Here is a 17,830-nt window from a genome sequence, read left to right as displayed (position 1 = left end):
TTTGAATGATTGCATTAACTTAACAATTACGGCACTTTGCATTGCTTTGTGTGTATTTTAAAGTGTATTTCCACAGCCAAATTGGGGTTTGAGTTTGTTACATGTTCTCATTTACACAGCATATCTATAAAAAAAAATACAAAATTGCTTAATGTTTTTGGTGATCTGTTCTGGAAATTCAAGCCCAGTAAAATCCTACTAGTTCTCCTTTTTTTGGGAGGGCTGGACAGCTGTGTTTGCTATAATTAACCCTGTCTGTACTGTGTAAGCAGATGAGTTGTAAACTAAACTGTCTGTCCTGTATGCTAATGAGAGGAGACTCAGCCTATCCTTGGACAGACTTCCTTGGACATTGTTCAAAAGTTCTTGAAGTCAGCCATGAGGTCTTCTTCTAAAAGCGAACAATTTTTTTTTATTATTTTTTATTTTTAGTATGCTGCATGGCTGGGAACACATAACAATTATATAGTTGAGTTTTCTCAAGTTTGACTGCAAAAGTGGAAACACACTCTCTTAAGGGCCTATGTAGTATCAGAGATTGGTTGTACTTCACATACTTGGTTCTTATGGGAGCACTTGTAATGCTCAGAAAGCACGTAGAGCCTAATATCGCATTTCTATGCTGCTGCGGTACTCTGCTTCTTCTGCACAAAATTCTTTGTCAATAGGATTTGGTGTCATTAAAACATGAAACAATATAGTGTAAAGCAAAATCTGGTCACACATGGCAAGATGGGCCATATCTGGTGCCATGAAATGCCAAGCATGACACATTGGGGCTGCTTTACTAAAAATGGAGAGTGCAAGATCTGGTGCAGCTGTGCATGGAATCCAATCAGCTTCTAACTTCATCTTGTTCAATTAAGCTTTAGCAAAACAAAAATTTGACAAATGTGATATGTTATTTCTTAGCTGGTACCAAACAGGACACAATAATAAATAGCTGGCACCAAACACGACACGTTATTACATATCTGTTACCAAACATGACACATTATTTCAAAGCTGGTACCAGACATGACATGTTGATCCATCCTTAGTACCAAAGGTGATATCCTGAGCAATAGTCGGTGCCAAATATTACATATTACACCAGATATTTGAAAGTCTGGGGCCAAACCTGACATACTTAACCATAAGTGCTGCTGAATGTAATGTAAACCCTCAGTATTAATTTTCTTTCATATACTGTATGTGGATGACAATCTTGTTCTTTTAGATAGTAATTTTTAGGTACTACAACGCACCAATAGGCCCAGGAGGTCCAAATTCTCCAGCAAATCCAGTTTCCCCCGGATCTCCTGCAGAAATAGAAGAATTGGAAAGAGAAAAGGTGTATCACTGCACTGTGATGGGGCAGCAACTGACACAGATAAGTAATATACCAAACTTAAGAAAAAGTGTGTAGCGCCAAAAGTAAATGAACAACAATAAAATGTGAATGCTGTGTTATAAATGGACAACACAATGAAATAAAGTCCAAAATAGTGTTAAAGTGAAAAAAAATTGTGTGCGTGTGTGTATGTATGTATATGTATATATATATATATATATATATACTGTATAATGTTCAATCTTGAGTGAAAATCAACAATAAAAAAACAATATAGTGAAAAATATAGATTTAAATGCACAGTCCCATGATAGGATCAGCTATATAAACTTATTAGAGGAAGCACAAAGTTCAGTGCAAAGATGTACACAAAAAATTGGTACTGGCTTGTAAAAATGAAGAAGTGATCCAACACAGTGCTCCAGAATCATCCAGCACACCCCTGTGAAATGGACACTCACTGGGAAAGCTGGCTGTCATTACAGCAGCAAACATGCACTCAGTGTAGATCCATAATCTGTTGTGGGGAAGGCTGTTCAGCAACTCTCACCCTTCAGATGTAGCTGTGGTAAAAAACAGCTCCCCAGCAGCCAGATGAAGTCTCCATAGTGTAGTATTTATTGGATTTGTATGTTAAAAACCAAAATAAAATGAACCATAAAACCATATGATGATGGGTGCCACTACCGACCTGGTATTGGACAGTGGCCTGACGTCAGCACTAGTGTCTGCTCCCCAACGCGTTTCATCCAATAGGACGTTATCAAGGGCTCAAACTAGTTTATATAGCCTCTCAAAACTGCTCAAATCATGGTGTCTCCTTAGAAAAATTGCAGACAGGAAGTGATCCATCAGTCTTTTTGCCATTTTATTTTAACGTGTTGTCCATTTATAACACACTTCATTGTTGTTCATTTACTTTTGGCGCTACACACTTTTCTTACTGACCAAACAACATTTTTTTTGCTTTCCTTTTAGGAGTGGTCACCGTAATAGTACAGTGTAGCAATTGTCAACTACTGCTACCATTATGAATGCTTGTCAATGTACCTGTTGTATTTTCTTAATAAATACACTAAGTAGAATGCCATAGGGCAAAGGAGTTTCACCTGCAACTAAAACCAGAGTCAGGAGCCCCTTCAGGGGCAATATAATTGTTGACAGTGAGGGTCTTCTTTATTGTAGGATAGCATGTAGTTTGACTTACCTTTTTCACCGCTTATGCCTATGCTTTCGGTCAACCCAGGAGGTCCTTTAAATAGAAAAAGTATGTTATTTGTTTGCTTTAAGACTTTAGTTATTTTTAAGAAACCCTGTCACCAACTTTCAATTTTGTAAATTAAACCCATTGCACGCTCCCACTGTTAGCCTCAGCTCTGTTAAATGATGGCAGGCTGCCATCCTGTGAGCCGCACATGAAAAAAAGCTAAAGGACAGCAGCTGCACCCTCTCTTGTTATTGTATGCAGCTCCCTGGAAAGGAGAAGCAGTCACATCTAATAGGAAATCAGATGTGCCCTTATTACAAATAACAACAGAACATAAACTCTGTTTTTCTTATCAGCAAGGGACCGGCCAAGTGACATTGGCGCTGCTTCTTACTGCTATAGAACTGCTCTGAATAGCTGTGATATCTGAGCAGTCATATTCTTTCTTTGTTGAGAAGACGGTATGATCTGCTAAGGTACTGAAGCTTATAGCTATACAACCAACCCTTTTAGAGAATTTTTTTCTGTTGTGACCCAAAGGTCAAAGGATAGATGGAATAGGCTACTTTTAGCAATATAAACTTTGGAAAAGCAATAAACAGTTTTCTTGCTGCAGCATTATTGTACCTTTCACATAAGAAATCCACAGCTCTCCGGGGCCAACCAAAAACTGAAATATCAGCTGGGAATAACCCTTGAAATTGCCAGAGCAGGCCCACCACAGGACCAAGGCCTTGAAGAAGTTGCTACCACTAGCTCTAAAGTAATAAAACAGAACCTGTTTCTCCATGATCCCCCGGCTTTCCATCAGGTCCTTTAGGTCCTTCAGTCCCAGGACATCCACGGAGCAGATCCAAACTGCTTTTCCATCTCTCAGTAATTACATTTACATCTATAGAGAGAAAAGATTGATAATATATTGTGACTAATACTATATGTTTGTGCATGTAACTTACTTCCTGTCAATTCTATTTACGAATATTACAGACTGTCTGTTTCTAGCCTGAAATAATTAGCAACAAAATATGTAAGCTGTCAATCTCATACAATGTTACAGTTCTCATATCCTGAATAGATGCATGCATTTTTCTTTAAAATCATATGTATATCCTTAACTTTGTAATATAAGAAAATTTTGGTTCAAGTATGTGTAAACCGCAAATGGATGATATTTAGTTCACTAAAATGCTATGTATCAATAACAACTGCCATTGCTTTTAATAACCTTTTTTGAAAATCCTTTCTTGCATACCAGCACTGCTGATCTCCAACAGCCTCTCTCCGGTCCCTTCCTGTTTACATATATGCAACTGCTACATGTAATTTCTCAGAGTGGGTTTTCTGATGGTGACAAACGTGGACCATGCCTGTGTATTGTGTGTACTTAATGTGTACACTTCTTTAGAACTTTAGGTGACAAGGTGACAACATAGGAGAACAGTTTGGGGACAGGAGTTGTTATCCAATAACAGGATGTGCCTTAACAAGGACCTTCAAGGTAGTTTTACCAGGTATTATTACTTTAATAAAAGCTGCACATTTTAAACTATAAGAAATTACTTTTGTAGTTACATTATAGTGTATTTAAACTCATCTACACCCCTCTAGTCATTTTAGTTGTGAAACATCACATTAAACAAAGTATCCATATATTGCAGCCATGCAATTATTAAAAATACCTTTTAAATACTATTATTTTTTTCAGTTTGTTTACACGATCTACAGTATCTCGTATCTGTATATAGATACAATGCAACACTTGAGAGTTTGAGTATAGTTTTGAGTCAACTGCTCGTTAAAAAAAACATTTTTTTTAATAAAATGATTTTAGCAACATGATTATAAAAGTTATTTTCTGGTCATTTTCTAAACAATGCTCATTTCTGTTTAGATTTGGTATGATATTATCTTCCACCATCCCTATATGACTAAGCAATTGGCTGCAAATTTGAAGCACACTGTGGTCTGTGGGTAGCCTTTTCCTCTCCCTTGCATAGGAAAATGTCTTTCTCTGGAATGTCCACCCCCAACAAGGAGATTCAGACTTAGACTCTTGGTTCAAATATTTTAAAGATGCAAGTACCAATTTTTTAAAATTTATGATCACTGGGGCACAGATTAATTTTTTTTTTCAGAAAATAAATTCCCTTTAAAAAAAAACATATATATGGAACTGTTATGAACTGCTGTATTGGCACAAAGATCCATGGCAGTTTTGCATTAAAATATTTAAGATTTACTAACCTGAGCAGGTTTCAGCTGTCAAACAAAACGTGATGGTGATCCAGAGGAACCACAGTGTGATCTGTTGGGACCGCCTCATAATCCTGTCTGGTTGGCATCTAATTCTAAAATTGTAGTTATCCAGTAAATATAACCATGGACAGTCAGCTCCTGCCTAGGAGTGTGGTTAAGAGGTCACTGGCTCCTTGACCGATACACAATGAGTGCATAATGATAAAGCAATATTTACTTTGGTATCTAGCTCTTCCCTAAACAAATACCAGGGAATCTGTGTTGCAATGTAGCTTACCTTCAATGGAAATTGAAGTGTATTTTCAGCCAGCAAATACAGTGCCATGATTTATTAAATTTACCTTTATGTATGCAGGCCATACATGGGTTGAATTCCAAAAAATTTCCTTTAAAAATCAGAATTTTTGTGCGATTTGTTTACTGATGGTGCCACCATTGATTTAGAATTTCAATGACCAAGCCTTCAATTTCCCCCCATGTTGCTACAGAAAATCATTTTTGTTGCCGGGAATCTTCTTTTCTTTCCAGGTCACAGCTCATGTGCATTTCTTTTTAGATTATATTTCTCGCACGATTCTCCCATCATTGATTAAAAATTAGTTAGTTCTTCCAAACATTTCCAACATGATCACTCAATGGCTGCATGAAAACCGGCCATTGCTGCAGCCCACTAATGGTACGAAATTTGAACAAACATATTGTTGGCTTAAGTTCCCCTTCTTGGCATATACTCACCTTTACTTCACACCCCCGCAACATTGTTTTCCTGCCAGAGCGAAAAAGTCCTCTGCATGCCTAGGTCAGCCAAACATGGTTCAAATTTCGGCCAGTTCAGCAGGAACCGGCTGAGATTCAAACCATTAATGGGCAGGCTGAATGTACCCAGTTGATAAATAAGCCTGGCAGATTTTCTTGCGATTATAATCACTGTCTTCTCCCAATGGGGATGGCTTCCCTCACCCACCTTGCCCCCCCCCCTCTTTCCCCTGGAGAAGACAATTGCTGATTCCCCTGTCAGCACTGTCTGTGTTGATCGGGGAATCATATGAATTTCTTTACTGCATCCTGTGATTGCAGGAAAGAAATGTGCACCATGTTTGGCCAGCCAGGTAATAGCTTACACAGTGCTAAGTACCTTCTGTGACAGACCCAGCTAGGACAGGGGCTTTTGGAGGGGACTATCAGGAAAGGGCTCACCTGCTGGTGTCCCTGTGGCTCCCAGAACCATAGGTTTCAGTCCAGTGTCCAGGAGTGGGTGTCTCTCAGCAGCCAAAAGCTCATATCATTAGTCATCACCTGATCACCCTATCCGCATGTTTCTGTTTTCCGATTGCCTCATTTCATGTTCTGTTCCGACCCCCGCGTGGGTGACGGATTATCATCTCTGTATTGTGCAACTGCAGAATTTGAACCACATGCACATGTTTTGTTTTGTTGTTTTTGTGTTTAAACTCAATAAAAAGATTTTCAAAATGAAACGCGCTAAATGTACAAAAAATCTATGTGCAAAAACTGCTCCTGTTATACCAAATGCTTGGTAAACAATAAAGTGTATTATTTTAGCAATTCAATTGAAATATAAGTTCAAGGTCTGTGCAAAACATTAATAGTCCAAATCTGCCCGAAAAGTGCAAGTGCTAAAATTAGTGAAAAACCCCTAATATTGGGGTTTCAAACCCACTTAATATATGCATGTACATAAGTCATACATAAAACTCAGCATACAGTGCTAATAAATGAATAGATGTGAAATCTTATAGTTTCATAAAAAGTGTGCTGTGTCCTTTAACCACTTTAAGACCAAACCTATTTTTGACACTTGGTGTTTACAAGCTAAAATCATTTTTTTTTGCTAGAAAACTACTTAGAACCCCCAAACATTATATATATATTTTTTTTAGCAGAGACCCTAGAGAATAAAATGGAGATCGTTACAATATTTTTTATCACACCGTATTTGCGCAGCGGTCTTCCAAACGCAATTCTTTTGGGAAAAAAAATCACTTTTTTTAATTTAAAAATAAGAAAACAGTAAAGTTAGCCCAATTTTTTCCATAATGTGAAAGATAATGTTACGGCAAGTAAATAGATACCCAACATGTCATGCTTTAAAATTGCGCACGCTCGCTGAATGGCGACAAACTTTGGTGCTTAAAAATCCCTTAGGCGATATTTTAAAAATGTTTACAGGTTACCAGCTTAGAGTTTCAAAGAAAGTGTAGGGCTCAAATTATTGCTCCCGCTTTAACGATCGCGGCGGTACCTCACATGTGTGGTTTGAACACTGTTTACATATGTGGGCAGGGCTTTCCTTGTAATTCCTTGTAATAGAAATAGCCATGACAGGACCTCTTTATTGTGAGATCTGGGGTCAAAAAGTCCTCAGACCTCACAAGTACACTAAAAAAGAAAAAAAATGGTTAAAAAAAAAAATTGTCTCTTTAAGCCGGTTGCTAGGCAACGACGTTTGACGTCGATCCAGTCCTCCAAGACCATAGAGTCGAGTGAGGGCCATCTTGCCTTCACTCGACTTCCTGTCTAAGAGGATTCGGGACCAGATAATTATCCCCGCTGCCGATGGGTCCGGTAAGCGGGAAAAAGGATCGGGATGCGGCGGGAGGGGGGGCACCTCTTCCACCGCGCCATAAGGGGGATCCCTCTGTGAATCCACCGCTGGGACCACGCTTACCTGAAATCGCCCGCCGTTTTCAAAAATACCGGGGTTATGGCAGCTATCTGCTGCCATAACCCCGGTATTTAGCGTCAAAGGACCGACGTAAATCGACGGCGGGCAGTCGGTAAATGGTTAATTCCTCTCTCCCCGTGGCCTTTCTGCTTCTTGTTGTGCCATCAGAGAACTGATGTTCAATAGTTCTGTTACATTCAAGTTAGAGAACCACGGCATGCAGTGAACTCCAATGTCTTCACTCGTGTCTCACGCCTGGTAGCACACTCACTACATATCTTTCCCCTTTTGAGAAGGGTATCCTGCTTTTTGTATGACTGGTGTATCGCCTTCACAATCTACTTATGCTCCCCCACATATTCAAAGGTATAGTGAAGTGATGTACTCCCGCTGTACAAGTTTAATTATTTAAAAGTAGTGCACTTACAAAAAAACTTTCAATCTCTCGTGTATAAATCAATGCAGGAAGTCCGAGAAGCTATGTGCTCCACGGACACAAACTGGAAGTTGTGCAATGACGCTTGGCTCCCTTCTTGTAGATCCTCCTGGCTTTGGGAATGAGGTGCTCCAGCAACTCTCATAAACTGGTTCTCTTTCCTGCTCCCAGCTCCCTATGCTTGATCTCATGTGTATGACCCTGGCTCTGTTATGATTACGTTATGATTTCCCTATTTGCTGCAAATATTTGGTTTAGGCAGTTGTGCATTGTGTGTCACTATTTGTTTAGTTATTTGGTTGGTTTTACACAGTTTGGTTCAGAGCCCATTCACACTAGCACGACTTGTGAGGCAACTTGTGTTGCCCCAGGTCACCCCAGGTAGCTTGACATAACAAAAGCAATGTTAATTAATCAGTGCTGTCTTAATTGGCACTACTGAAGTCGCACCGACTTCAGAAAAGGGTCCTGTACTACTTTGAGGCGACCAGTGATCCGACCTGCCCCATATACTTCAATGGGAGTCGCCTCCTTATCTTAATTGACACAACTTGTTTTTAGACTTTCCAGGAAGAAGAAAGAGATTAGCCAGGCATTCCCCACATTGCAGCCATGCCTATAATGGAATATATATACCATTACATATATATATATATATATATATATATATATATATATATATATATAAATAATATATATATATATATAATGGTATATATATTCCATTATCTCTGCTTGGTCTGTGTGAGTGACACTGGTGGACACAGATAAGTGGCACTGGTGGACACTGATTCATGGCACTGATACGTGGCACTGGTGGACACTGATTCGTGGCACTGATACGTGGCACTGGTGGACACTGATTCGTGGCACTGGTGGACACTGATTCATGGCACTGATACGTGGCACTGATACGTGGCACTGGTGGACACTGATTCGTGGCACTGGAGGACACTGATACGTGGCACTGATAGGTGGCACTGGTGGACACTGATACGTGGCACTGATACGTGGCACTGGTGGACACTGATACATGGCACTGATACGTGGCACTGATACTTGGCACTGGTGGACACTGATTCATGGCACTGATATGTGGCACTGGTGGACACTGATTCGTGGCACTGATATGTGGCACTGATACGTGGCACTGGTGGACACTGATACGTGGCACTGATACGTGGCACTGGTTGACACTGATTCGTGGCACTGATACGTGGCACTGATATGTGGCACTGGTGGACACTGATTCGTGGCACTGGTGGGCAGTGGCACTGGTGGACACATACGTGGCACTGGTGGGCAGTGGCACTGGTGGACACTGATACGTGGCACTGGTGGGCAATGAGGAAATGAGTAAAAAAAAAAACAGAAAAGGGGAATTAGGTCACAACACATCATATTCTGATTGGCCAAACACAAAGTCGTCTGTCATATAAGTCCTGCAAAATAATTCACAAGTTGTGGTAAAGTCGCTGTAAAATCGCGGTAAAATCGCGGTAAACCGCTGCAAATCGCAGTAAAATCGCGGTAAAGTCACGGTAAAGTCGTCGTAAAATGGCAGTAAAAAGTCGCTCCGACATGGGGCGACTTTATGGTCGTGGCAGTGTGAACCGGCTCTTAATGGAGGTGCGTTTATATTTATGTTGTTCACTTATTTTTAAATAAATGATATTCTTTTACACTGAATCTGTGCCTGACATTCTCTGTGGCAGTCAACACATTTCTGGTCACGACAGCAGCTGACATAACACCAAGAACATAAATAGAAAAGACAGCGGCTCCTAGTCCAACACCGTTTATTGTTTAAAATTAAAAGATAACAAAGTAACACTAAACACTCACATTGTGTTCAAAGAACAAGCACGTCTATGTGAAACTGTAGTGGCTCTCCCATGTGTAGGGCTCCAGGCTAGATCCAGGGTAAGCTGACAGCCAAAGTTCTGGATCGAGTCTCCCGGTAATTGGAAGATCCTCGTTGAGTAAGTCCTGGAAAGCAGGCAAGCTACTTGGTTATGGCGAGACACACTGGTCCTTGGAAAAGTTCCGGTATTGTCACATGACCCCAGGGCTAAGTCTGCAGATAACTTGTGGGACCCCAGCATTAGGGTTCCTGCTGTTTTGATGGACTTGGAGTATCAAGTTCTGTACATCTCAGAGGATCTGGCCTGCAGGATACCCAGCCAGTTTCTTGACCCCAGCGGTGGGGTATCCAGTCAGTAACCTGACCCAGGCGGTGGGACACTGCCTAGGTTGTTGGATCTTGGCAGTGGGGCATCTCGCTTGGAACCCGGCACTTCAGCCTACGAGAAACCTTTGCTCTGGACTTGTGTAACAGATGACTGTCTTTTATGGACTGGTTTAACTATGGTTGTTTGGAGCGTCCTAAAGCTGCTTGTTAGAGGGGGGATACTGTCAGCAAAGGGCTCACCTGCTGGTGGTACTGGGGCACCATAGGCTGCAGTTTCAGTGTTCACCAGCGGGTGTCTCTCAGCAGCCAGAAGCTCATATCATTAGTCATCTGATGCTCATTGCAGGAAGTATATTTAAGTCCTGTGTTCCAGTGTTCTTGTATCTTGCTTCCTGTTCCTGGACCCTGATCCCGAACCTCCTGCTCTCTCTGTCTCCTGTCACCCTCTCCCTGTCCTGCTCCCAGCTCCCTCATCTTGATCTCCCGTGTATGACCCTGGCTCTGTTACGATTACGCTTACATTCTCTATTTGCTGCATGTACAGTATATGGTTTAGGCAGTTGTGCATTGTGTGTCACTATTTGTTTAGTTATTTAGTTTGATTTACACAGTTTGGTTCATTGGAGGTATGTTTATATTTATGATGTTCATTTTTATTTTAAATAAATTATATTCTTTTACACTGAATTTGTGCCTGACATTCTCTGTGGCAGTCCAAACATTTCTGGTCACACCAGCAGCTGGATGGCCTCTTGCCTAAGGACTATGGTCCCTTGCTTTTAAGGGAACACTACTCTTTGGGAGGTGTGTGCCTGGGGGTCTTGTTTCTGATTCAAGTACATGTCTCCACAAAACCCACAGTCTCTGGGAACTTAGGGGCCCAGATACATATTTAGGATTTCTATGCCCAAAACAAGGAATGACTGCTTTAGACTGTGAGACCCAGAACAGATGTTAATATGATAAGCTAAGAGCAACCTGATGCTGGGGGTCTCCTGCAATCGTCTGTTTATTAAGGTGTTATGTGTTTATACTCGTGATAATTTGTAATGTACTTTTGTGAGCTCAGTACCGGACAGTCTGATCACCTAGGTTGGTTTAAGTGGCTAGTTGTTAACCACTTGCCGACCGCCGCACGACTATCTACGTCGGCGGTCAGCCCCTCACAGGCAAAGTGACGTAGGTCTACGTCACTAGCTTGTGAGGGTCTAGGGAGCGAGCGCGCGCCCCCGGAGGCGCGCTCCCGCTCCCGAGTGGTCACGGACCCCCCCGCGCGTGTGACCGGCGGACCCGATGTCCGCCGGCCACTCTGCGATCGGCGGGGGAGAGGGAGAAAGTCAGGCAGCTTGTGTAAACAAGCTGCCTGTCATTCTCCTCGCTGTATGAGAGCTGATCATCTGGATCTACTATGTAGATCCGTTGATCACTCTGCATACAGCTGAAGCCCCAGCCAATCACAGTTAGAATCACGCCCCTAGGGACACACACAGCCCCTCCCTCTCAAATAAAGTTAACCCCTTCACTACCAGTGTATTTTTACAGTAACAGTGCATATGTATAGCACTGATTACTGTAGAAATGTCACTGGTAACCCCAAAAGTGTCAAAAATGTCAGTCAAGGGTCCGATCTGTCCGCCGCAATGTCGCAGTACCGCAAAAAAAATCGCAGATCGCCGCCATTACGCGTTAAAAAAAAAACAACAAAAATGACAAAAATCTTTCCCTTAGTTAGTAAACGCAATAATTTTTGCGCAAACCAATCAAAATACGCTTTTTGCAATTTTTTTTACCAAACATAGGTAGCATAAAACAAATTGGCCGAAAATTTAAAAAAATTTTGATTTTTACATTTTTTTTTGGGGGAATTTCATATAAAAAAAAGGGAAAAATATTGCTATTTTTGCAAAATGGACGCTCTTTTTTTGTTTATAGCGCGTGATCAAAAAATCGCACAGGTGATCAAATACCGCCAAAAGAAAGCTCTGTTTGTGGGAAAAAAAGGACGCCAAATTCGTTTAGGTACAGCGTCGCACGGCCGCGCAATTCTCCGTTAAAGTCACGCAGTGCCGAATCGCAAAATACCCCCTGGTCGGAATGGGGGTAAAATCTTCCGGGGCTTAAGTGGTTAATTTGTTCTTGTTAATTAAATCACTGTCAGCTATATCTTAGTTCTGAATGAAGAAGTAATTGATCTTACTAGAAGACCAACTACAGCGCTTGCTGATTAAACCCTAATGGATAGCAATATCCACTCCAACCTCTGTGATAAGCATAAATGGTCAATAAATATATATTGGTATGAAATGATAATTAAAGGTAGCTAGTGAACAATATAAATAACAATGGTAAATTCATCAATATTCAAATAAATAAATAAGTGCCACAAAGTGCATAAGTGACTAGGTGAATAATACATATGAAAAGTATAATGAATGAATAAAACAGGTATGATCAAAAAATATAGTCCAGATAAAGTGACTGTAGTGCTCAAATCTAAGCGACAAAGGTCCTCAGTGATTTTGAATCTTCCAATAAATTCAAAAGTGCTCCGACGTAATTGGCCATATCATCGGTTCCTTGCCCCGTGTAAATGAATAGAGTGGATCACTTACCGGATCTTGTGGGTCCTATATGCCATATGGCATTAGGCCCACTTGAGCTTAGTAGCCCCCCTGGGCTGGAATGGCTTCCCCTTTTAGGGTCCTATGGGCTGGTAACGGCTCTTTAGGCTCCGGGGTATACGACCAGGTAGTTTATAGGAGAAGGAGAAAAAGGCTCCAGATAGTGTAGTATTTCAATTATGAAAGTTTATTCCCCTTAAATCGGGTTAAATTGCAGTAGGTATTAAAATCAAATCACTGGTGGTCAGGGGTACGGGCTGCGCGTCCTCCTTGCAGAGTGGCGAGTGGTACTTCCGGCTTGCGTTCCACCTACATGACGTGATGGCGCTATACGTTCCAAACTGACGCGTTTCGTCACTTCCGGTGACGTCTTCAGAGTCTAATGTAGTTGGTCTTCTAGTAAGATCAATTACTTCTTCATCCTATCTATTTTTCTACAGCAGCTGCTGTACCCCACTTATTTATATATGTACTCTTAGCACATAGGATATATTTTTGGCATATTTATTATATAATCTTTCACACTATTTAATTATTGAATTAATCCTTGGCGCGGGGAATATACTCTGTATATTTTCCTATATATCTTAGTTCTGTTTGCTCAGAGCAAAGAGCAGTGATTGTCAGTCCCCATTCTCTGCTCTGCTCTTGCAGCACTCACTGGAGCACCAAGAAGCTGGTTCCAGCTCTCAGACACACACTGAGAGTTGGGGTCAGCTGTCAATCAGGCACCCAATTGGATCCTGACAATATTGTCAGAGTCTTTTAAGAGCCTAGAGTGGCTTCTCTACAGCAACAGTCCACTTTCAGCTGACTCTGGGTCACAGGAGAGCAAAAGTAAGTGTATGGCCAAAGCAAAAGTAAGTGTATGGCCAAAAAAGATTTTAAGCATGAACAACATAAACATTTGGTTAAAATTCCTGAACATTACTTAGTCATGGAGCTCAAGAACATTTTGCTCTCCCTGGCCTGGCTAACATAGCTGCCACACTCTCTGGGATCAGATAGGCCCAAAAGATGCAGGAAAACCGCAAGACTTTTCAAAGATTTTAACAGGGTACTACCATAGATCAGAAAAAGAGATAGTGTAAGGTTCTTAGTCTGATTTTTTTTATTTGTAATTATAACATTTATACTTGCTTGCTCTATAATATTTCCTAAGCATTTTGGATGTACATATTCTCCCTTTGAAAACCTTAATTTTACTTCAGTCACTTGGCCTCTATAATTAAAAACTGCTAAGATTTAAATTCTAACTTTCTGAGACAAAAAAAAGGACATCGTTTAGCACAAAGAATGAAGGTAAAGGATACACCCCTGCCACCAGTACCTTTAGCCATAGCAGCCCATGTGGCTGTTATGGGGCCCAGGAATGAACCCTCTTACTGACACCATAGTTTTATGTGGGGAGTTTTACACACACACTCCCAGTGGCTGCAGCTGCTGGAAGTGTGTGTACACGCCAATTGTCGTCTTTCTAATGAAAATGACTGAGCAGCTTTATAGCTACTTGATCTCTTTCTCTGAACTCCCGGAATGTGCCCCCCCCCCAAGCTATTTATACTCCAGAATTTCCTACACAATATTGTTCAATGTACCAGCCAATGGCCATATGACTTGCATCCATGTAGCACTGCCCCCGTAAGGACTGCCAGAATTACACTTTCCAGGTCCCCCTTTGCTACCAGCATAACGTTTTTTTGTTCTTCCTCTGGCTCGTTTCTATAGTCAGTCCAGGGGTATTTGTTTTTTTTATGTATTATTATAAATTAGGGATAGGAGAAGGGAATAGTGGGATACTCCGAATTAACTATGCACAATGTTGGAGGACTTCTATCTACATGTACAGCCAGGCTGTTGATTCACCCTGCCACCAAAGGTGAAATAGAATTAAGTCTCTTTCCCTAAGACAATTTGGTGGACTAGCAATTATCTTCAGGACACTCTCCTCAGCATTCTCTCTCTCTCTCTACTGCTGACACTCGTCCTCTGACTATCCTACATGTGGGGTGGCCCCCCTCAGGTCAGGACCCTTGACACTATTTTCTGTACTCATGATTTTTTGCAGGGTCTCCAGTGTCCCCCTTTTAGTCAGCTCTCCTGGACCTCTGGGTTTAGCTCCTCTCATCCATTCCTCCGCCCTTCAGGATGACCTCCTACGACCACGTGCCACTGCTGCAGAGGAGGAGGCAGCTGCCCCCTCCCTCCGGGACTCTGCTCTTCAGCCAAAGACCTCACATCACATGTGCTCCTGGCTTTTATACAGTATCCCAGAATGCACCGAGGTGACCTGCCCCCTGCCAATCACCAGGACTGTATCAAAGCCTATGCATCCATTTGTCAGGTTTCCTCCCACTATCCAACATGCCTCCCTATTGGACCAGTGTGAAACACTTCTCTAGACACAATGAATTGCATACTGAGCACATTGAGCCGACCTTATTAACCAATCCTGCTCTGTGGTAGGCAGAGAACAATATTGATTTACCTGCAGCCCCTCTGGTAAGCAGACAAGGCTCAAAACTATACTTTCTCACTAGCACCTACCTAGGAGAGGGCTACATCCATAATTACCATATCATTACGAGAAACCATCATGCTGTTTTTTTGCCAAATATTAAAAAACATGGGTAAAATTTTAACACCACCACTCACCACTACCTGGTGCCTTTGCCAGCCGTGTCTCCTCTCACCTCTGTAGCAGCATATACAGTGGGTACGGAAAGTATTCAGACCCCCTTACATTTTTCACTCTTTGTTATATTGCAGCCATTTGCTAAAATCATTTAAGTTCATTCTTCTTCCTCATGAATGTACACATAGCACCCCATACTGACAGAAAAAACACAGAATTGTTGACATCGTTGCAGATTTATTAAAAAAGAAAAACTGGAATATCACATGGTCCTAAGTATTCAGACCCTTTGCTGTGACACTCATATATTTAACTCAGGTGCTTTCCATTTCTTCTGATCATCCTTGAGATGGTTCTACACCTTCATTTGAGTCCAGCTGTGTTTGATTATACTGATTGGACTTGATTAGGAAAGCCACACACCTGTCTATATAAGACCTTCCAGATCACAATGCATGTCAGAGCAAATGAGAATCATGAGGTCAAAGGAACTGCCTGAAGAGCTCAGAGACAGAATTGTGGCAAGGCACAGATCTGGCCAAGGTTACAAAAAGATTTCTGCTGCACTTAAGGTTCCTAAGAGCACAGTGGCCTCCATAATCCTCAAATGGAAGACGTTTGGGACGACCAGAACCCTTCCTAGAGCTGGCCGTCCGGCCAAACTGAGCTATCGGGGGAGAAGAGCCTTGGTGAGAGAGGTAAAGAAGAACCCAAAGATCACTGTGGCTGAGCTCCAGAGATGCAGTCAGGAGATGGGAGAAAGTTGTAGAAAGTCAACCATCACTGCAGCCCTCCACCAGTCGGGGCTTTATGGCAGAGTGGCCCGACGGAAGCCTCTCCTCAGTGTAAGACACATGAAAGCCTGCATGGAGTTTGCTAAAAAACACCTGAAGGACTCCAAGATGGTGAGAAATAAGATTCTCTGGTCTGATGAGACCAAAATAGAACTTTTTGGCCTTAATTCTAAGCGGTATGTGTGGAGAAAACCAGGCACTGCTCATCACCTGTCCAATACAGTCCCAACAGTGAAGCATGGTGGTGGCAGCATCATGCTGTGGGGGTGTTTTTCAGCTGCAGGGACAGGACGACTGGTTGCAATCGAGGGAAAGATGAATGCGGCCAAGTACAGGGATATCCTGGACAAAAACCTTCTCCAGAGTGCTCTGGACCTCAGACTGGGCCGAAGGTTTACCTTCCAACAAGACAATGACCCTAAGCACACAGCTAAAATAAAGAAGGAGTGGCTTCACAACAACTCCGTGACTGTTCTTGAATAGCCCAGCCAGAGCCCTGACTTAAACCCAATTGAGCATCTCTGGAGAGACCTAAAAATGGCTGTCCACCAACGTTTACCATCCAACCTGACAGAACTGGAGAGGATCTGCAAGGAGGAATGGCAGAGGATCCCCAAATCCAGGTGTGAAAGACTTGGTGCATCTTTCCCAAAAAGACTCCTGGCTGTATTAGATCAAAAGGGGGCTTCTACTAAATACTGAGCAAAGGGTCTGAATACTTAGGAACATGTGATATTTCAGTTTTTCTTTTTTAATAAATCTGCAACAATGTCAACAATTCTGTGTTTTTCTGTCAGTATGGGGTGCTATGTGTACATTCATGAGGAAGAAGAATGAACTTAAATGATTTTAGCAAATGGCTGCAATATAACAAAGAGTGAAAAATTTAAGGGGGTCTGAATACTTTCCGTACCCACTGTAGTTCCGACTCCTGAGTGGCAGTGCGGTGCCTATGCCTGCCATGCCTCATCTCCCCTTCGTAGCAGCATGTAGTTCTGACTCCTCATTGGCAGTGGCACCGTCAGTCCTCTGCACCGAGACTCACTCCTGGCACAGCGCCCGCCTACCCTCCCCTACCGGGCGTACCCGATCCGGCTTCACATGTGCACAGTTGGATATTCAGCCGAATGCTTTTTTTTTTTTTTTTACGAACAGCCACAGTCTGTAAACAGACATTTATGGACAGGCCATAAACGATTAAAATGTATAAACTGTTGGCGACCCTTGCTGGAGGGAGCATAGGAGAAGCTTGCATACAGCGGCTGCTGGAGTGAAATAATAGCTGATCTGTTCTAGTAAGTGCTGCCCTTGCTGCCCAGGTGTTACAAGGAGGCTGCATGGGCCCCTTGGAGCATGTGTCCAGGTTTCAGGTGGACTGAAACTTGGACACATGATTCAAAATCTGGAGGTTCGGGTGAATCACAGACAGATGGCAGCCCTAGCCTAAGTCTTGGTATACACCTACAGGTGCGATTTGAGCTTGGGTGTATTCCTGCACATTTTTTGCACATACTACATGCAAGAAACGAGGGAAGAAAAGTCCCTGATTCTTCTTTCAAAAATGTAACGCTATGCAGTTTGGCGCAAGCAAAAAAACATGTTTGCAGATGCATGGAAGTGCCATTACCAATTAATCGGCAGCATGCTTTGTATCAGGAAAACAGGCAATTT

At 42.1% G+C, this 17,830-nt stretch overlaps 1 protein-coding gene across 1 annotated transcript in view; it reads right to left on the bottom strand.

Annotated features, from left to right (window-relative positions):
* LOC309560757 (ficolin-1-like) overlaps window positions 1–4,965 on the bottom strand; it is a gene marked incomplete at its 3' end in the record, with an annotated part of 32,852 nt that extends 27,887 nt beyond the window's left edge. Inside the window, exons 1-4 of the mRNA XM_082264407.1 lie at window positions 4,785–4,965; window positions 3,319–3,432; window positions 2,541–2,585; window positions 1,248–1,301 (exon numbers count right to left, since the gene is read on the bottom strand). Of these exons, the coding sequence (XP_082120533.1) occupies window positions 1,248–1,301; window positions 2,541–2,585; window positions 3,319–3,432; window positions 4,785–4,863 (292 nt within the window). The 5' untranslated portion in view covers window positions 4,864–4,965. The remainder of the gene's footprint in view (window positions 1–1,247; window positions 1,302–2,540; window positions 2,586–3,318; window positions 3,433–4,784) is intronic.
* Window positions 4,966–17,830: the final 12,865 nt, after the last annotated feature.

This window comes from Pelophylax lessonae (assembly GCF_965119305.1).
Source record: "Pelophylax lessonae genome assembly, chromosome: 7".
In the NCBI taxonomy this organism is placed as follows: Eukaryota; Metazoa; Chordata; class Amphibia; order Anura; family Ranidae; genus Pelophylax; species Pelophylax lessonae.
Note: the sequence above shows the minus strand (reverse complement) of the source record. Positions and strands in the feature narration are given on the sequence as shown.